Here is a 22,075-nt window from a genome sequence, read left to right as displayed (position 1 = left end):
TAACACATAAAGCAAACTGTGGGCTAGTTCTTTGCATCCTGAAGATGAAGTTTTGAAGAGCATTGCAAGTGTCAGAAAAGAAAAGGAAAATGACGTTCTCTAAAACTGTATGTGCTTGTACTACTTTGGAAGTGCTTGATAGTGCTGAAGTTAGAACAGCTTCTCTCTTTGGTTAAGAAAGCCCATCACTGTAGAGAGATCATGTCTTTAAAGGTACAGCTATACAACATAACTTCTTTCTTCAACAGTTTTTCATGACCTGTATTACAGGTCTGTTTTCAGTTTGCAGAGGGACTTAGCCCAGCATACACCAGACTGAACACACAACTTCAAAATGCTGTTTTACAGACTGGTGATCTGTAACACTGTAAAATACCAACTTCCAACAGTTTAATCAGTTTTATTTTTGTACAGTATTCGTATCCTTTATAAGTTATTTTGCTGTCCTGTTTTGTAAATCACATGAAATTGTAAAAAAAAGAAAAGGAAAAAAAAAAAAAGTAGGCATAGATGTTTTTGTACATATGTGTATATATATTGTCCAAATAAAGAAAAAGGAATAAAAAAAACCAAGCATGTTTTGCATGATTGGAGTCAGGCAGTGGTCATGGTGTGCCTAATCCCTGTTTAGCTTGTTTCTCTGCGCTTCCCAGGTGTTCTCACAGGTATTCCTTCTCTGCTACTGCAGGGAGGCACAGACACAACTGGCACTGGGGGAAGGTGCCCCCTCACCAGCATACTTTCGGAAGTCCCTGTCCCATTGCTCAGTGGCTTTTGAGCTCAGACAGGCGCTGTCCCTCACGCCACGCAGCTGTTCCCATGAGACAACGATGCTGCAGCCTGAGCAGCCACGCTGCTGCCTTGAGATTGCCATGGTTTGGAGGGTTTCTGGTGCGAGGAATAACAAACCACGCGCTCAGCCGCTGAAGGAGGGGAAGGCAAGAAACCCTGTTCCAAAAAGCTCGCTGACATTTGTGGTCACTGACATTATGGTTGCTGAAAACAGCTACTCATACAACCTAACTTCACCTGGTATGTGAGAACCGGGCTAGGGTGCGACTGCAAGGTGGGACCCTGGGCCCAGGGAAACACGTAGCCCTCCAGCAACACAGGCAGAGACAGAGGGGTGGAAGCATGCCACCTGCATCTGGAACAAAACTGGTAGGCAGCCTCCAGGTTTGACTGGATGCCGAAGAGGAGTTTTCTGTCCTCAGGCTGAGTGGCCAAAAGACAGATAAATACATTCACCCTGGGGTTTTCTGGTTTTTAGCTTGTCATGGACTTTAGGAATGAGGCACGCAGGGCTGTGGCACTGGCCTTCTTCTCCTGCCATCCCATCATAAAGGACTTGCCATAAAGTTATTATTCTTCACCTTAAACCCTTTAATATTTGTCTTTAGTGATGTAATTGAAACAGCTACCAAAACCTTCCTAGTGGAGAGAAGACCTGAGCCGCAGGAGATGTTTCAAGCTCTAATACACTGCAGAAAAGTCGTGCCAGGAGTGATGTAACTTTTGTCTGGAATACGTGTGACATGCAAAGACTGGGTGCACCCCTGTGGATACTGTCAGACTTGAGCAGTGGCGTGGGGAGGCATGGCCCTGAACGCAGACCAACTGCTGCAGAAAGCACAGTTTCTATAAGGTGAATTTCAATTTCTCCTCTCTGCTACGGATGGAAGAAAGGACATGTGCCATAAAATGCCATAAAAGTCCAGTTATATGCCTTCAGAGTGGTGTCTGCTTCGTGAGCATACTGATTTCTGTGCTTGAACTGCATACACACTGGAGGCTGTGCCACTTTAATTATATTGGCATCAAACCAGCACATTTTATTCAGCAAAGTGTAATTTAAATACTACAAATGTTCTGATAAAAAGAAGTCCTTTATGAATAGCACAGTTGGGTTCAGAAGCAAAAACAAGGTGGGTCCAGATTCCTCACCCACAAATAAAACATCTGTGGCTTTTCACCTGAACAGACCTTTAAGCATCGCTGCAGCAGCAGCACAGTGTGGGGCTGATACTGCTGGTGTTGTCTGAGAACAAGTCCATTCGCACTCCTTGTGCTGGTCATCTGCTTTGGATTTATTCTGCATTGGTAATTCTTCAGGAAAACCAACAACAAAACCAAGCCAACAACCCCCCAACCAAACCAACCAAACAACTAAAACCTCCTTTGTTGCCAATGAAAAAGCTACTACATGACCCAAACATAGGAGAATCATTGTTAGTGGATTGCAGTCAAGATCGAGCAGCATAATGTTCATGATCTACATTTTTGGTTAGAAACTAGGGAGGGGGGAATCTGAGACTTTTCTCCTTTAAATTAGATGATCCCAATTAATTACCTTAAAGCATATACTTTAAACCACCTGAATGTTATCTGTGCCACCTTCTGCTCTCTGTTCTTTCAAGGTTCCTTGTTATCCTCTATCACCATCCTCTCAGTCACTGTCTACTCTCCCCTGCTTGCTTCTAGCAAAACCAGCTTTGTTAACTACTATGCATGGTTCCTTATCTCCCAAAAAGTGAGTTTTGTCTTTCCAGCTTACTTACCGTGTTCTCGTCTTCACGCTTCGCAAAGAGGTTTTTGGTCTGTGAGCATATGCTTTGCTCTTCTACAAATGCACACTTGGTACATTTGCCAAGATTTCATGTAGCCCAGGTGCATAATTGATATAAATCATTTGCAATACTAAGCTCCAGCTAATAACACGCACAATGTCACGTTCTGAGAACAACATAAATCGTAGTTGCGGGTTAATGCTGGGCGGCAGCTCAGCCCTAGGCAGCCACTTGCTTACTCCCCTGCAGTGGAGTGGGTCAGAGAACAAGAAGTGAGGACACTCCTGGGCTGAGATGAAGGCTATATGGAAAGCAAAAGTCATGTGCACAAGCAAGGTGAAATAAGGAATTCATTCACTACTTCCCATGGGCAGGCAGGCCTTCAGGCATTTCTCCAGAAAAGCAGGATTCCAGCACACAGACTGGCTGCTTGAGAAGACTTAACTACAAATGTCCTCCCTTTCTTCTTCTTTTCTTTTACTGCTGAGCACAACATCATGTGCTATGGGATATCACTTTGGTTGCTTGGGGTCACTGCGCCTCCACCGAGCTTCTCGTAAACTTCTTGTGCAGTTGGGGCAGCATGAGAAACAGGAAAGGCCTTGGTGGTATGCAAGCACTGCTCACCAATGGCGAAACATCCCTAGTTTAAGAACAGTGTTCTGGTCACAAACCTGAAAACACAGCCCCAGAGAAGCTGTTGTGAAGAAAATTAACTCTATCCCAGCAAAAACCAGTACAACTATCAATGAACATTGGTTTAGGGGGGCATTAGGTCAACAGCAGGAAGACTGAATAACTGGGGTTTTACTTAGAGAGCAACCAGGGAGCAGAAGAGTAGTGGAGAAAAGATGGTGGGACATGGTGGAAAGCCCAGAGAAGGGAATTGCTGGGCAGGGATTATGCCATTGCAGAAGAGCTGAGCCACAGGAGGGTAGGCTGCAGCAGTGCAGGTTATCACCTCTCGCACCTTCTGCCTTGGCTGTTGATACTGGCCTTTATTTTCTCATGTTTTCCCTGCTGGCTTTCAGTGCTGCCACAGTGATGCCTGAAAAGCTTTCGATGGCTAAACACATCCGGCCCTGCACCCATCTACCTGCTCCCTGTTTAACGTTCAGACTTGTCAATGGCTAAAGTTAGCACCGAAGTAAAACGAAGTATAGTAACTACTACATCTGCATACGAACACTGCCCTTCATCCAGGCTGTTGTAACATTCAAAGGGCAGCTGGATCAATGAGCCCCACAGCAGAAGCATGGCTCTTGGCAAGCATAGCCTGCAAGAGCAACAGCAGAGAAACATTCCTGCAATTTTCATCCTGGGGCAGGGGGAATATTTTTCTTGGAGCAGAGGTGGATTTAAATCCCTTACCCATTTCTTTCCTCTCCAAATTATGATGTAGTAAAACCTGTGTTTAGTCTTAATTATCAAGGTACTGGGGGAAAAAATGCTTGTATAACAAAAATTTCTAGGAAAATTTGCTTTGGACGTTGTGCTTCAGTGAGTCAGAACTGAAGAAAGTAATTCTGGCTCAGAGCTATTTACAGTGAAGCTACAGTGCCAAGGTTTCCTCCGCTTCCCATGATGTAGCTCTCCTGTCAGACACCTCCCATCAGATACTGTGCAAATCAAATCTGAAGAAACTACAGTGCACCTTTCAATAAGCAGCCAAATAAAGACAGGAGAGAGGAAAGGAAATTATCATCAAAACAACTTCCGTAAAATTACAATCTATCTGTACAGTTACTAGGTATTGCTGAACCAATACAGCTTTTCACATTGGTGTGGTGCTCCTTGCCCAGCACAGGTGGTGTTGAAGGCTGTGCGGTGCAGGGACAAGAGAAAGAATTAGGCACTGTGCGTGACCACCCCTCAGCCAACCCCTGGGGACAGCCACAGGACCCATGCCCAGCTCAGCAGACACTGAGCATCTTGAATTACAGATCTCCTCACGTTTCCTTCCCTCCCCCAGGTAAACCCTGCTATCCAAAGCCTAAGCACAGACAGCACAGACAGTGCCAAACATCTTAAATGTTATGTACATATTTGTAAAACAATGAAAAATTCCACATCTTACTAATCCCTTTCCTCTCTTACTCTCAAGAAGACATTAAGGAATGGCATGGGAATTGGGAAAGGAAGGTGAAAATTACGACCTCTTAGTAAGCGATGTTCAGAAAACTAAGAGGCCTTGCTAAGGGAACAAGCAGGTAACTGCGGGCTCACAGAAGAAACCCAAGTCAGTTTCCACTATCCATAGCATAGTGTTTGAAGATGGTTCAGAAGCTTCTAGGAAGGAAGAATGAGCGAGAGAGTTTAGTAAGAAAACAGAGAGCAACCTGGCACAAACCATACAGAAAAGCTTCCAGTAGTGTTAACTCTTAAGTCAAATTTGCCGTCAGGCCTGGAGCAGGTGCCTGTCCTGGCCCCTAAAGAGCACCTACCATGCTCTTCAGTAAGCATCCTGTAATCCAGACCAGCTCCATGTGTCTCATCATCTCTCACTAACTCCAAACCCTGCAGAACAGATGTTCCCAGCCAGCAACAGCTTTGACAAGCCTCATCTATTTTTTTTCCGATAAAAGCCTAAGCTTCACATAAGCATGTTAAAAGAACTGCAGTTGTGCAAAGGTCCCTCTTCCTTCCAGTTTGCCATTTCATCCAACTAAAAATCTGACTAACAATAACACACATGCATGCCATTTATAATCACAAAATACAGTAAACGGTGAATTACAACTGCTTTCCAGGATTTGGTTTCTCAAGACCTTTATATTTCTTATAGTAAGTCACAATTTCCATGCTGCTTCTGTCTCAATATATGAGCAGACACAGATGTTTGTCAGAACTGCAGATGGTGATGGAAGAGGATCTTTGCCAGTCTTTAGCTGGTCTAAACAGGGAAAAGTACCTATTTTTGGAGAAAGCTCAATTTACGCTTCAGCTGTCAGGACTATTTGAGGTCTTTCCACTTCTGCATTTTTGAGAGGTCCTGTCTAGTCAGCAGGAAAAGCTGGATCCTACACGTATATTCAACCTAAGCTCCCACTCATCCCTGCTCCTCAAAGTTATATTGAAATTAACTCCACAGGTTTTATAACAAGAGTCCCTGCGGAGCTGAATAGCAGTAGCAAAGCATGAGGAACAGCAAGAAAGCTGGCAGTTTGGAAGGGCCCTATATGCAGGTAAGGAGTAATGCCGTAACTACACTAAGTGACTCTGTGGATTTTCATGGCTGAATATACTATCCAGTTAAAGAGACTTCCTCTGAAGACAGGAGGTCTCTGCAAGTGCGCAGGATGTACTTGTCACATGAACCAGCAGGTTACTAACATGGTATGGGCAGTTACAGTCATGTTGTATAGCCTACATGTAAATAGCAAGGGCTGCTTTCATACACAAAGTTGGGTTTACAGTTCTTTAAGGGCTTTAGTTAGCAGATGTGCTGGGCAGTGAAGCTCTGTTGGTCACTAGCATGACAGTGGCACAGTTTTGCAGCTGACAACACTTTCTGGGGTAAGTTAATATGAATGATGGTGTCATACTAAGATTGTGGCCAGATACATCAAAATCAGGACCTCTGGTCAATAGCTGACGTACCTCTAAGGAAAAAGTGAACACCCACAAGCCCATAATCCTCTTCGCTTGTGCGGTATGGCAGGCATGCATCCAGAAGACAATTTCTATGACAGGATCTGAAGTGCCATCCTCTTGAAATAAGTCAGACTTATACGTCATACCTCAGTCTGAAACATGAGAATGGAACTGAACTCTGAAGAAATCCCATGAAGTTCTAAGATGACAGCATTTAGTGCTGTCTAGCCATAGAAAAAATGAGTTCTAACACATAGTCACGTAAATAGTTTCACTTATTTAGACATTGAAAACAAATTACACTTTTCATACAGTGATCCTCCGAGACCAAACAGAATGTATATATTTTCATTCACTTAAAAAAAACAAAAACAAACAACAACAACAAAAAAAAAAACCAAACCCAAAAACAATCCAAAACTAAAATCACCTTGGAAGTTCAGGGTTAGGAGAAGCCAAGTATTCTGAAGATGAAAGAAAACATTTAAAATCCTAATCTTGCAATACAGTGAATAGGTAGGCATATAGCCTAAATTAACTTGCGGATACTCTGCTGGCCCACTCAATCGCTGGACTACAGCCCAAGTTTCCACACTTAGTTCTTCTGTCAAATATTTATGTATGGACACTAATCCTTACGGAACTTACTGCAGGAACTCATTTCACAGACAGAGCTCCATTGATCAACAGTGGTCTACGACACAGAAGAATGTGTAGTTCTCTATTTTCTTAACACACATCTATTCAGCCCAAGAATTGCAGTACTTAATTTTTAATATCCAAAACCTTCTGAATCCTAGCTTATATTTTGCAGAGAGGCTATTTTGTTTCTCTCATTCTAATGTTCTAATGTATGAATTCCACTGGCAAAGTTCATTGACAGGATGCTGTTACAAAAACTCCCACTCAAAATGAGCTGGCCACTAGATTTTGCATGGACCACTCGGTGGATAAAGAACTGGCTGGATGGCCGCACACAAAGAGTTGTGGTCAATGGCTCGATGTCCAGCTGGAGACCAGTAACGGGTGGTGTCCCTCAGGAATTGGTCTTGGGATTGATCTTGTTCAACATCTTCATCGCTGACATGGACAGTGGGATTGTGCGCCCTTAGCAAATTTGCTGATGACACCAAGCCGTGTGGTTCGGTTGATACATTGCAGGGAAGGGATGCCATCCAGAGGGACCTTGACACGCTTGTGAGGTGGGCTGATACCAACCTTATGAAGTTTAACCATGCCAAGTGCAAGGTCCTACACCTGTGTCGGAGCAATCCCAGGCACAGCTACAGATTGGGCAGAGAAGAGATTCAGAGCGGCCCTGCAGAGGACTTGGGGGTGCTGGTTGATGAGAAAATGAACATGAGCCGGCTTCAGTGTGCACTCGCAGCCCAGAAAGCCAACCGAATCCTGGGCTGCATCAAAAGGAGCGTGACCAGCAGGTTGAAGGAGGTGATCCTGCCCCTCTACTCTGCTCTTGTGAAACCTCACTTGGAGTATTGTGTGCAGTTCTGGTGTCCTCAACATAAAAAGGACATGGAACTGTTGGAACAAGTCCAGAGGAGGGCCATGAGGATGATCAGGGGACTGGAGCACCTCCCGTATGAAGACAGGCTGAGAAAGTTGGGGCTGTTCAGCCTGGAGAAGAGAAGGCTGCGTGGAGACCTCATAGCAGCCTTCCAGTATGTGAAGGGGGCCTGTAGGGATGCTGGGGAGGGACTCTTCATCAGGGACTGTAGTGACAGGACAAGGGGTAACGGGTTAAAACTGAAACAGGGGAAGTTTAGATTGGATATAAGGAGGAAGTTCTTACCTGTAAGGGTGGTGAGGCGCTGGAATGGGTTGCCCAGGAGGTTGTGAGTGCTCCATCCCTGGCAGTGTTCAAGGCCAGGTTGGACGAAGCCTTGAGTGGGATGGTTTAGTGTGAGGTGTCCCTGCCCATGGCAGGGGGGCTGGAACTAGATGATGTTGAGGTCCTTTCCAACCCTAACTATTCTATGATTCTATAAGTTCTACTGAAGGCTACTTCCCCTGTGGAAACAAGGATGCTGCATATTTTCAGATGGTGTCCTGGGACTCAATCATTTTTTTCTTACATTTTAAATACCAACTGTAGTTTCTATTTCTTTAAAAATCATACCCTTCACAATTCAGTATAAAGTGTTGTGGGTTTTTCCTGGTATTCAACATTCTTCTGATAATATCTACTTTCAAATGCTTAAAAATGGCCAAAACTCCACTCATTAATTTTATGGCTATCTGTTGAAAAGCTATTGCATACACAACCACTTCAACGCAGCTGAACCTTTGTAAAAAAACTCCTGGTTTTAACTTACATGTGAAATCAGCAGGACTATTTTCACCATCTATCATCAAAAATATATCAAGTTTTACTTTATAAAAGCAATAAAGTTACATATTGCTTAGTTTTACTTTTGCAAGTTAACCAGCTCATTGCTACAAAAACACCTGTCTCTTTGTCAATCTTCTTGCTGAGAGATGTGGTAGAAAAATAAAGACCATATCTTTCCAAGAATACAAAATAGAATATTAGTGCAAAAATAATAAATAACAATAATACAGCAGATTACTCTAAAAATAATACATTCTTTATACTAACTTCAGGTATGTTTTCACAAAACAAAAATCAATACACATCTACTTACAAACTATTATCTTCCTACAAATATGTTCTTCATTTAAAGTTTCTATTTCTATAGGAAAATTTCAGAGAATATACTTTGTGTTAAGGAAACACTATTATCAAAAGCAATTTCTTTTTTTCTTAAATTCCAAAACAAAAAATTAAAACCAAGACACAGAACTAGTCCAGTGTAATCTATAAAAATTAACTGTACTTCTGATGCTACGCTATTGATAAAAGAGCAAAATACAAGAAACTTCCTTTTTATTTAAACCTATTATTGAGGAAAAGTAGGTTCTTTGGAAAAAGAGGCTACTACGAAAGATTTTGTGGAAAAAATTATGTACTTCAAGTCAGTTACAGAAGTTTTAAGAATCAGAGTTCTTAATCAGCTCTTTGCAGTTCTCGTCTTTCTCAATACCTGAAGTCTTGAAAGCCAGATGTTTCAAAGTTTTACAAAACCAGAATACATTTATATATATCTCTCTATATATTTATATGTATATCTGTATCACTGTTGAGCTAGCTTTCCAAGTCGCCGCCGCCGCCTAGAGAAAGCCTTGAAATTCCATTTGATTGACTCCAACATAAAAGGTCCATTGTAGACAAACAACACCGTCATCTTGTCATTGTAAGTAAGATTCTGCAGGAGCTGGTGAAAAACACAAAAGCCAAAGTCAAAATAACTAATGTCAGAATGTTCCATGTTACTTACAAAAGGTGAAGGAGGTCTACATAAAGCTTTAGTGCTCAAAGGATCAATACAGCAGGATTATAGCTTTTCTGACAGATGACGCACATTTGTTCCTAGAAATGCCCCAAATGACTCCACTCATTCTTCACGCCATTTCAATACTTCACTGTTCTTACTACAGAAAAATCTTGGTATTTAAAAACCTTTGTACCTGTACCTTCATGTGCAAATGAGATCATTACTTTTTTGCTGTATCCACAATAGGCAGAGAATATTGACTGTTTTTTCCAGGACAGGGCAGGGCAGAGCAGAGCAGAAAGTACTTACTTGGGCACAATTCTCTCTTATGCTTGTGCTCCTCTAAACCAAGCAATTTCCACTAGTGGAAAATCAAAACTTTCAGAACTTTTTAAACTTGCACTGTTGGCTTCCGGAATCTTGCTGTCTTCTGGAGTAACTCCAGGCACTGCACTTCTCTGAAGTATAACAGCCAAAACTCGACACTTATCATAGTCTAGATCTCTTCAGGCACAAGCCCAACAGACTTTTCAGGCAAGGTGTGGGGTTATCTGCAGTGCTCTGGAGATGATTTTCAGCAATCGCCTTGTAACTGATGCTCAGCTTGTTATCCACAGTAACTTCTCTCATGTCATTTACGCATGTATGCCTTAGAACTGATGCTGTTGTTAATTTTTTCCACTCAAATACCCTATTGTTTGCTTGTCCGCTCTAAAATGCATTCCATTTTCAAAATAAGTTACCTCACCTCAGATTGGTTTGAATTCTAATTTTGTTCTACTGCAAAGAAGCATTTATGATTATTTGCATGTCTAACATATGTAATCTGTTTCAGCATAGATTGATATTAAAATACTGATTTTAATATTAATTGATTAAAAATACTGATTTTCAAACCCACCACTCACTCCTAAAGAACACAATCAGTTCGTCTACTCATTCTGACAGTAAATCACGATTCAGAAAGCAATTTTCTTAATCAACTCTACTGCATATTTAATCTATACCTCTTCCACTCTGTAGCTTGCTTAAAAATATAGTTGGGGTAAGTGTCAACATACTGAACAAAACCATGATAACATTTTTCCCTGTATCCACTGTATACATACACAGAGTATAGCTTAGCATGACAATTTGTCATGCTTTCTACTATGTGATGACATATAGCACAGCCTCAGGAACTGTAGGTAAGCCATTCAAAGAGTCTGGCTTTCTCTTCGGCCGGCTCTGTACAGCCTTGTAATTATCCTCTGATGCAGCCCACTCAAACCATCTGATCAGCTAAAACCTTTATATGAAATGCTATCTCAATAACGTTCTTTGTGGTAGGCCATTGCAACTTCACCATATTAACTGTGGTGACCACCGACTTGCAGAAGAGAGAGGGAGGGAGAGGAAAGAAGAAATACAAATACCTTCAGACACCTTCATAAATCAGCCACCTTCATAAATGCATCTCTTGCTGCTGAATAGTAGTGCAGCACATTCCTTGATCTTCCTCTTACTATATGTTAAATGGGGTTTTTTTTAGCCTCTGAATTTTTTCACTTCTTACTCAGTTTTACTCTGATCTTTCCAGTCAGCTCTTCACATTCAGTTTTCCCCCTTCTTTATTCATAGTTATTTGACAATGAGCACAACTTTTAAAACAGACTCTGAGCCTTAGTCAGTCATGTTCTACAGGTGCTTATACGTGGGAAGCATTACAGTTAGTAGAGCTATTCCTATCCTATTAATATCCAAACCGCGCTCTCATTCCCCAAAGTAGAAGAGAGCACAGAAAAGCAAATCCAATAATGACAGAAATAGCAAGATGACAAAAAAGGATAGATAACACACAAAACAAGAAAGAAGTAATATGGACAAGAAATGACCAAACTGCGTGGAGTTCAGTTTACTCCAAGATCAAAAGGAACAAAAAGCATCACCTTCCTTCTGCTTTCAGTCCAGTACATGCTGTAGGAGGCTTTTCTCAGGCCCTTCAACTGCTGTTTACAGATAAGAATAGCGTGTACCAGCCAGATTTTCTAATACACAGTGAAGTACAGGATGCAGAAGAATTGGTATCTTAATAAAAAACATTACTGAACACTACCTCCATGGTGTACAAGTAACCTTTACTAGCTCAATCTGTTTTGGGTCAAGCTGCACATAATATTAGCCTCTGTTAACTCTTTAGGTGAACAGCCACCCTACTTATTAGTCTTTTTCAGCCACAGCATCTATCACTGCATCATCTAGTAAGCCAATTATATGTATTTATTTTAGCAGAAGAGCACAATTAAGCACTGGTCACTCTTGACTGTAAAATCATCTTCAAGCCACTCTCCATAGAGCATAGCACTGACCATATCTGAGCTTGTAAATTTCAGATTATTGCTTGAATATTTTTCCTCTATTACTGTGGGACTTCCCTAGTTCTTTCAATGTCAGCAGCACCAACCTGTTCCAATATCATTATCTGAGTTGTTTGGAAGCTGGTCTCTGATACAATCCCAATTCTGTGTGAGCTAGAGGTATTCCATTTGACAGCCTTGTAACATGGTACCCTGTCCACCGATAGTTAACTTGTAACACTTCCACAGAGGCCACAATCCAGTAATGTGTTTATGATCAGGTGAGCCTTGGTAAGTTGTTTGAATTCTTGCCAGGACTGTCCTTAAAATGGACAAATTCCCTTACAGTTAACTTTTAATATGAAATTCTTCAGTAAAACAGAGGTAAGTTTTGCATTTATAGGGGTGATATAAATGCACAAAACTCAGCTCTTCTACATATTAGACTCTCATTTTCTGCCACGCACCTTCGGTGTAATAAAGAAGTACTGAGACGTGCTTTCTTTACAAGCAGTGTTCACAACCATTTCAAAAACTCTTCTCTCATTTATTGGATCCATTCCCTAAAAAAAAAGAAAAAAAATAAGTCTGTCCTCTCCACTATGTTATAAGCATCTGTACAATAAGAGGTAGATACTGCACTATTGATTCTCACCTGATTTATTTCATCTACAACCCTGAAAGGACATCTGTTGAGTTCCTGTAGAGCCATCAGGTACAAAATAGTGGAAACACTTTTCTCACCTCCACTCTGATGATACGGAGTCAACTCATGAAGTTCACTGCTACTGTGGAATTTGACTCTAATGCGAACCCCATACTTGTCGTACTCCTCCTATAAAAAACAATATCCATTAAACTCAGTTTCTTTCACTACAGCTTATTTGATAATGACATGCAAATTAAAGGAAATTTATGTCAAATGTTCTACAGGGTCTACGAACTAGTCAGGTTCAACTTAGTATCAATATATTAATTCTGTTTCATATATTTTTCTTAACTCTTGATCTGTTCTTCTTAGAGAAGTTTCAGCACCACTCTCTCCCTGTGACAGTGATCTGTTAATTTCTAATTCCTCATAAGGAAGACTCAATAAATGTTAAGAACAGCAACCAAAATTCTTGGCTAGAAAAAGGACAAACCATACCCCTGTGAATTTGCTGGAAAAAAAGCATTAGGGTGCATGATCCTATCAACAGTGGGGTGATGGCAGTGGTGGTGTGTGTGTGCAGGTTAAAATCCCATCTGAACTTCTTAAAAGTGCAAGCAGTCTAATTAAATCCTTCACTTTTCCTCCACTAGTAGATTGAGATACAAAGCTCATACAAAATCCACCATGACAGCAATTTCACTTTCATGCTCAGTCAGGAAAACTACACATGGATTCCAACCCCAGCATTTTCTTTTTAACAGAAAACAGACACTTATCAGCAGTCTCAGCCAATGATGCATAGGTATAGGGATAACCCATGTGGTTCAAAAGACAACCCACGCACAGAAATATATTCATAATTAGAGGAAGAAATCTTCCAAGTACTTGTTGGTATTTATGAAGGTCAGGTAAACTCAGTGCAGGAATGAGAATGCAATCCCCAGGGCTGAAAACCCATACTGACTGCTTACCATTTAGTCTACATAAGATGCAATCTTTATATGCACCTAGTCAAGTTAATGAGACTTACAGGAAAGATTCAAAAGTTTCAGGAATATGAGTTCCAAGAGGACTGTCTATATTCACTATGGAAGCCTATATCCTGCCCTTGAAAGTAACTAACTCATGTTCCTTTTGTAACAGTTGTAATGCCTAGAGTAGAAGAAAGGAGTGGAGGTGATTCCTGATGGTTACTCTTGGAATTCTTAGACTCATAAAAGACAGTCCTGACAAAGAAGCACTGAGGCCTCCAGCCCACAGAAGCTAGCACATTCCAGTTTGATTCAAATTGCCATATACCACAGTCATGAACAGGCATATGAACCTGGGTGACCTGGCAGAGCTGAGTCATTTAGAGCTGGGGTTTATGATGAACAGGCCTAAAATGGTCTTCTACTTACCACGAAGTAAATAAGTCATACCTTACAAGATTTAAAACTCCCTTAAAGAACTTCAAGTCTGTAGGAATAATTTTCAGCTTGATAACTTCAGGTCTTGCTTTGGGATGAATAATGTACATACCAGATAGCATTCAACATTGGAGAGGATCTATTAAATCCTCTCAGATGAGCTCATCTGCTAAATCAGAAAATCAAGCCATCTTCTGGTGTTTTACTACACCTGCAGGCAGACAAACATCCTCAACGTAAGGTCTGAGACCGGTATTTACTTTCATGTACTACAAACCTCTGGTGTTCCTGGCGTACCAGTGTTACAGAAACAAGGAACTGTGAATCTTTGAGGGACATCACACAACAACTTGTTGTAAGGAGAAATAAAATACAGGACCCAAGGCCTCTACAGGCCCACTAGACTTTCAGCTGCACTGGCACTGATTGTAACTAGGCTTGGAGAAGCCAAGTACAAGGTATAGGCTGGCAAAACCTCCAGTAAAGAAGATCCACCCTCCGGCACAGCTGCAATAGCATCAGAAAGTAAGTCCTTTCTTGCCAGACTACTGGGAGTGCCAGTTCATGTAACTGACAGATATTCCAAGAGCTGTCAAGAATGACATTCAAAACTTCCTGTGGGGAACTGAGTAAGGTGAGGGTTATTACTCTGAATTACTCTGAATAGCACTACCAAGTCCTACCAGGAAAGTCAAAACATTCACTAAGGTTTCTGCTATGAAGTCAAGGAAGAACCTAGTGAAGTGCTTCACACAGTAGGTACTATCACCAAAGACATCATCAGATCACAAGGTTCCTGCAGAACAGGCTAACAGACGTTTGAACTTCAGTGTCACAAGAATATTTCTAATAAAGATGCCTCAAGCATCTCTCTCTTGATATTGACAGATCAGGGCAAAAGAGCTATCTGCAGAGAAGAAGAATAAAGAAGGAATCCAAGCTCTAGAGCAGATTATCCACCCTTCTGTATTAGAGGCACTGATCCCTTGAGGAAAGTTTTAGTCATTGGCACAGTAACACGAACTAACCTCTTAAAATATTTGTGACATCTTTGCGAGAGAAAAGCAAGATTTTTTGAAGAAGATATATACAGAATGACAGTCCAGAGGACTCCCTTTTCTTTTAAACTGCTTTACTATTTTTCTGTGTACCCTCTCCCAGCTTACTTTTACACAGAAGATGATATTGGTGTGATATGGATCCGACTCTCTAGCTATCAAAAGAACTGAAAAGTCCATGTTTTAATGTCTTACTGTTTCATAATATTAGTTTCTATGTAAACATTTTTATGCAGTTCATGTAAAGAGCCTTGTCAGTCACTCACTGTTCTGCCTCCAATAATAACTACCACTTAAAAAATTTTAAGAAAAGCTGCTCAAGTAATTTACAACAGAAAAAAAATGTCTAAGTGTCAACTTTCACTATTCTGGAGTCTATGCATTGCATACACGAGTCTTAAAATCATCATTACAGAGACCAATTTAAAACATTTTAAAATGGTTTTTAAAATTTTAAAATGTTTTTTAAAACATTTTAAATGTTTTTAAAACAATTTAAAAATACCTAATTTCTCTCCAGCCCACTGCTCTGAACATTTCTCCCCAAGGTACTGCAGATGCTTTCAACTCCTCTTCAGAGGTAAACCATGCCTGTAAATGTTACTGAGGGCACAAGAGGCTATTCTGCTCTGGTGAGACCCCACCTGGAGTACTGTGTTCAGCTCTGGAGCCCTCAGTATAGGAAAGATATGGACCTGTTGGAAAGGGTCCAGAGGAAGGCACAGAAAATTATCAGAAAGGTGGAGCACCTCTCCTGTAAGGAAGGCTGACAGAGTTGGGGTTTTTCAGCCTGAAGAAGACTCCAGGGAGACCTTACTGTGGCATTTCAGTTCTTAAAAGGGGCCTATAAGAAAGATGGGGAGAGACTTTTGCAGCAGAGCCTGCTGCAATAGGACAAGGGGTGATGGTTTTAAACTAAAAGACAAGAGATTCAGGCTCGATGTGAGAAGAAAATTCTTTACAGTGAGGACAGTAAAGTGGCACAGGTTGCCAGAGAGGTGGTGGATGCCCCATCCCTGGAGACATTCAAGGCATGAAAATAGAACGTTATTCTTCCATATGAAAAATAAATCATACCTCATTTTCCACATGAAGATCAACTTCACCAACACATTGCATAGCACTAAAGAAGTTACTGAACTTCTCATTAATCTGCTCAATCAGCTTTTTCAGAGGATTTAGCCACCTTTCTTTGACCTAGAAGCACACATATCCACGTAAAACAATTTTTAATAACTGAATTTTCATTTAGAGATAGCATTTAAGTAAATTAAAAAAATAATCCTAATTACAGAAGCTAACATCTCAGTTTACACTCAAGACTACTTGGAACGTTACCATTTATTTCTGTACATACATTCTATTCAAACAGACATACTGAAACATAAGTGATAATTTCAGCCATTACCTGTGAAATGTTTTGCCTATAGTTATCCAATTCTTTTTTCTTTTCCTCTAGATACACTGTCAGCTGCTCTATTTCTTGTGTCTGCTTAACATATTCTTCAACAACCTGCCAAAACAAAAAACCCCAAGCAGTCAACAAAATGTTTGCAGTTCTAACCTCGACTATAAAAATATCACACTATAGTGATTCAATTCAGCACCATTACAGATTATTGCACTGCACACTGAACAAGATGCATTTCTAGCTTTAAAGCAAAGAAACTGTAAAGCATTGCTTCTTTCAGGTTACTGCAACTTTTTTTTCTTAAAAGGCACAGAACACACTGTTCTTTTGGAAGAATCTACTTAAAATTCTAATAGATGCAGAATCTGGCATTTACAGCACATTGTTCCTGCTGTCTAGCTTATTATACCAAGAGATCTAACGCAAGAGTGGGAAGCAAGTACAATATGGGTGGAGGGGGAGGAAGGGAGAGCACAGAGAAAGCAGTGAACATACCGAAGCATTCAGGCCTGTGAAACAGGAGGCCCGAGTTTTCTCTTCGTTCAGGAAAGCATCAATTTCCTCCAATGTGGCTGGAAGCGCCTGAAAAGCCTACAAGAGAGAGGATGTATGTGTTACACAGCAATGCTAATGAAGAATTCAATTTTGCTAAAAAGAAATTGAATAAGCCATAAAATAGTCTATTAGTTTTAATTAGGATGTCACATATTCAAAATTTAACATAGCAAGATTCCCCTACAAACCGTTCTTGACAGAGAAAGAAGGCTTGAAATGCTACTGTGTAACAGATACACAATTATAATTACACCTTAGTTGCTCACCCTGTGCAGGTATAGATGCTCACAGACTTGGTGTAAGCCAGTGGCTACACTATTTAACCCATACAAATACCTCTAGGGGCTGGGAAGACCTCCAGGTAAGAGGGTGGGCCCAGACTTCAGTTCTTTGTTACTCTGTTAGAGCAAGAACGTAGAAAAATATGGCCTCTGATTATTTGTGTGAACACAAGACCATGGATTTTAACTGAAATTTCAGATCAAATTTTCTCTCCCCTGGGCACAGAATAAAGTGATAGTCAGAAGATATCCCTAGATATCTATTTAAAGCACTACTTAAAGGTGCTTTGAAAGGTTAAGTGACAATATATGAAGCAAAACTAACAGAAGTACTCATGATCCTTTACTGGGAGCCTTCTAATACATAGCCAATATTCTTGGCTGGAGAAGTCAGACTGGTATACAACATCCAAAATCTAAGAGGTATGCGGAGATCTTGTTTTGTACATACAGTTTGAAATTCTTTTGGAAGATGTTCATCCAGACCCAGTCTGCAGACCTGCTGAGCTTTTTTCAGCAATTCCTTGCAGTTCTCTACAAGAACTCGCTTCCTATCATCCAGTTCACGAAATCGTTGCTGTCAGAAAAGACATTGAAGATATGAAACCACATTTTTCTACTTTATTATAAATTTCTAGAGGTGACACTAGCACACTGGCAACAAACATCTAAATCAGAGAACACAAGTGAAATCAGACTGCTTAAAGACAGAAAATCTTTGTTTCAACACACAGAACTCATTCTGCCTCTCTGCTTGAAGTCAACAGACGCCAAGGTAGACTGATCAAAAGCATTCTTGTAATGCAGCCAAATTTATTTTCCCTCAATTAGACAACTGTGCATGTAGATCCAATATGTCTCAAAATAGACTATTTTAAAGGAAATTCCCTATACACCAAAACACAACTACTGTGAACCTTATATTTTATTAGCTCTCATTCAACTGTATTTATCTGCTTGGGAAAACACAATGGATATGATGTACACTGAATGACATATTTTAGCTGAAATTTTACAGAGTAAACACCATAATTACATAATCAGGAGTACTTCCTTTGCTGTTTCATATTACACCTCTATAATACAGCCAGCAAAATACAAAATGGAAACACACGTAGTTTTCAAAGTAGTGCTGAAACGTAAGTAAAACACAGGTAGTTTCTGGTTTTCAACAGCAGTCTCAAGGCTAAAATGTTTGGAACTTTCCACAGGTAAGTGGCCAGCCCTGCTCAATGACTTTAATAATACAGTGTTATCACAGCAGTAGTTAAAATACAACACACAAAATACAATACCTTCATGAAACACAGAGCTAAAGGTTATCTCAAGCAGTATTCAGGCAAAAACCTTGGACAGAAGCATCTCTTCCCCTCTGCCCCAGAAATCTCAATCACTTCTCTCTATAGACATCATCCCTCCTGCAGGTCTGCTGCTTCCAAATGCTGAGCTGACAGTGCTTGGGAGCAATGGCTTGCTGCTGTTTCCCAACTCAGGTGAGCACCTAACTGCAGACAGCTGGGAGCTCCAGCCACTTAGAAGTAAAAAGGTGCATATACCAATACATACTAAGATACCAGAACTTTTAATGCAAGTTATTTTACTACACATTTACTCAGTGATTACACATGCAATCCATCCTTGTAATAGTTACACCACAGGAATACAGAGTTTTCAGAGTTACAAAATTCTAACTTATAATCCATATGCACAATACTTTGCTTCAGAACTTTCTTCTGACAGTTTGGAAAGTTTAGTTATGTTCCTATCCTTGGGAGAGCTTTATCTTCCAAATTTTTTTGTTGTGAACTTCAGTTAAATATGGGAGCCCTCCAGTGGCAAAAAAACCGCAACAAACCTGAAGCGTTCATTTGGAGAGCATACTGTTAGCTAAACACTTATTCCACATTTTTAAAATACAGGACACAGACACCAATAGCAAATCACATTACGTTCTGACAATTTAATCTTTATTTACTAAATGCAACAGATGCAGTAGTAACAGATACTATCATGAGTGGTCATCCATAAAGTTCTTTCATTCACTCAAACATTAGGGCTGCTGATCTCTACAGCATGTATGAACTCAAAACCCCTGTTTTTCCTTTCCTCCACCAGACACGAGGAAAGAGATTTTGCATTAGAGGCAAGCATTTCACAATCTTCACAAACTACAACACCGTGAAGACATTTTTCTACACTGTGTTGATGTTTTCAGAGGTGAAAAAAAGAAAAAGAATTAAAATAAAAGCTTTTTTCAGATTTTACACCCCCTCCCTAGGTCTACAGCAGAGAAGGAGGTAAATTTCACAAGGCAGGGAAAAAAGGACTGGCATTAGATTTATACACCTAAAAGAGCAGGAAGTGGAAGATGCCCCTCCTTTTGGTTACAGGCAAGATCTCACATCATTCTAAATTAACACAAATAAAACTGTACAACACAACACTTATGTTCCATTACATATTTGCATATGCTCTATAATGCATTCAATAACATTTTTAGGGAAATTCTAGGAAGTTCTAAATTAAAACTGAACTGTATTTTGGATCCCAGAAATTTAAAAACCAACTGGCTTAATCTAAAATCTGTTTGACCTCATGGTAACAAAAGCAAAGGATCCAGTGAAATACATCACATCCATACTTTCTTCATACAAGAAACATCAATTTATTCTTATGCGTTTTTGACCACTCCAGAGGCAAAGGCAAATTTGAATCATCTGAAGTGGGGAATCTCAGTTCCCAATTGTACACATAGCACCCATGTGAAACCCTGCAAGGCTGCACAGAACAAGATTTCGAGTTTCTCCCTAAACACTGAAAACCTGACACAGATTCAACATTGAATATGCCTGACCAAGCCTAACACAAGCAAAATTCTTCAGGATGTAAAAAGGAAAATATGTGGGGAGAGAAAAACCTCAGCATCCAACAGAAGACTGGGAAGCAATAGATACTTCATGTGGTTATAAAGAAAGTACTAGAATAAACGCACTGAAAGTTCAACAAGGTTAAGTCTCAATTGTCATTCAGCTTTGCCAGCTAATTGTCATGGCCGCACACTAAATAAAACATAGATAAATATAAATAAATAAAAATACACAAGTTTTGATTTCTTCTCCCTCCTACATATTAAAAAATGCATAGCAATGTTAAAGTTTCTGTTGATTTCCTTACAGTGACTCAATAGAACAATCTACTTAAAAAAATAACTCTAAATAGAGTTACCATTCTGAACAGAGATGCTACATGAAAAATGACAGTCTAGGCAGAGCTTTACAGTTGTTTCAACCAACGTCGTAAGAACACCACCACCACCACCTTGGAAAGAGCTACATCTACGTACTTCAGGAAAGCTCTGTACTGGTGTGGGGCTGTGACTACAGTTTCCTGAAATGCCCCTACCAAACAGCAGAAACCAGTTATACTCTATGCATGAGCAATTGGCATTCTGTTGTGCTCACCAATACCACAACCAGTTTTGTGCAAAATAAGGTGGTTAAAGAAAATACCAGTTACCAGTAGCCAATGTTTTCTCATGAATTTGTGTTTAAACACATGCCTGGTGACAGCATTTAATTATCTGAAGTTTGGAAATTTATCCATACAAAAACAGAATCTGCATTTTCTTAAAACTTGGCTTAAGGAGCAAATGCTGCAATATATGTACTGAGTATTAATGCCAATTATTTAAACAAATTATTATCAAATGAACCTGAAAATTAACAAGCTATCAAAGCAAGACAATTAGCAAGACTCTTTCAAACAACCACCATAAACATGCATGCAAACTGTGCCAATTATCTAATGAGCAGATGGGGCTAACAATCCTCCCTAATATTCAGTATGGGTCACAAACACAGATTTGCTTCTTAGGCTCACTAAATAAATTAAAACCAGGAAGTTGTTAAAATAACACCAAGGTTCCCACTTGAACTGCAATGATATAATACAAACCCCAGAAATCTGTTGCTGCTAACTTGACTTGTTCAAAACCATGTACTTTTTTTGGCCTTAACATAATTGGTTAACAAAACCCACTATAAAGCAACAAACACGATGCTCTCTTCACAGTATCCCAGTGCCAACACCTCACAAAAGGAACATATGCGATGTCTTAGATGTACCAAGTGCGGTTTGTGTTTGCTTCAAATCTTAATCAGTATTTACTCAAGTACTATAAGGACTCAAGAGTGCTTGGGAGAGGAAGACCATGAATGAGTGCTAAGTATTAACAAAGCCTCATGGCTTCTTTGGCCGATACCCACCACCCCAATTTTCAATGAAGGCATCACGACCAGCATATGACCTACAAAAACATCTGATGATTAAATACAGAGTTAATGGTCCCATAACTGTAACATTTAGGTTCCAATTTACTTCACTATACAGCTTTTGTACAACATGCTTATTTCTGTTTGGCTTCCTCTTTTTGCAGGTTTATTTATTTTATAAAACCTTGTAGCTGTTTTCAAGACTTCCTTGAGGTGCAGCAAGGGCATCCTCACAGGAGCTTTCTACTGCTGTAGGAAAAAAACCCAACAGCCAAAGCCACTTAGAAGTTGGAGAGAAGGCCCAATTTAAACACACAATTTCAGTAACAAGGAATTTGAGAGGAAACTAAGAAACACTGAGTTTTCCCCATCAAAGTGCATCTCCTAAGACAGAAAATAAGAAATAAACCACAGAGGGTACAACATACATCATTCACAGGACAATACAGGAAAGAGAACTTCCAAAAAAAAAAAAAAAAAAAAAAAAGGGGCTAAAGACTTAATTCAAAGACTCAAAATGCAGTGTATGGAGAAGCATGGCTTCGGACTTCCACGCAAATGAAAACTTCAGATGCAGCTGAATATTCA

The 22,075-nt window shown here is 40.1% G+C and overlaps 1 protein-coding gene across 2 annotated transcripts in view; it reads right to left on the bottom strand.

The window, feature by feature from the left end:
• Positions 1–8,684: 8,684 nt before the first annotated feature.
• The window catches only part of SMC5 (structural maintenance of chromosomes 5), a 42,386-nt gene continuing 28,995 nt past the window's right edge, over positions 8,685–22,075 (bottom strand). The window contains exons 18-24 of one of the 2 annotated variants that reach the window (XM_065661581.1): positions 17,668–17,793; positions 16,876–16,971; positions 16,378–16,482; positions 16,047–16,166; positions 12,506–12,685; positions 12,318–12,413; positions 8,685–9,454 (exon numbers count right to left, since the gene is read on the bottom strand). In XM_065661581.1, the coding sequence (XP_065517653.1) occupies positions 9,314–9,454; positions 12,318–12,413; positions 12,506–12,685; positions 16,047–16,166; positions 16,378–16,482; positions 16,876–16,971; positions 17,668–17,793 (864 nt within the window). In that variant the 3' untranslated portion in view covers positions 8,685–9,313. The remainder of the gene's footprint in view (positions 9,455–12,317; positions 12,414–12,505; positions 12,686–16,046; positions 16,167–16,377; positions 16,483–16,875; positions 16,972–17,667; positions 17,794–22,075) is intronic. The other variant, XR_010608589.1, reaches the window with a different exon arrangement.

The sequence above is a fragment of the Lathamus discolor genome, chromosome Z (assembly GCF_037157495.1).
Source record: "Lathamus discolor isolate bLatDis1 chromosome Z, bLatDis1.hap1, whole genome shotgun sequence".
NCBI classification, from domain to species: domain Eukaryota; kingdom Metazoa; phylum Chordata; class Aves; order Psittaciformes; family Psittacidae; genus Lathamus; species Lathamus discolor.
This window is presented reverse-complemented; position numbering and strand designations above follow the sequence as displayed.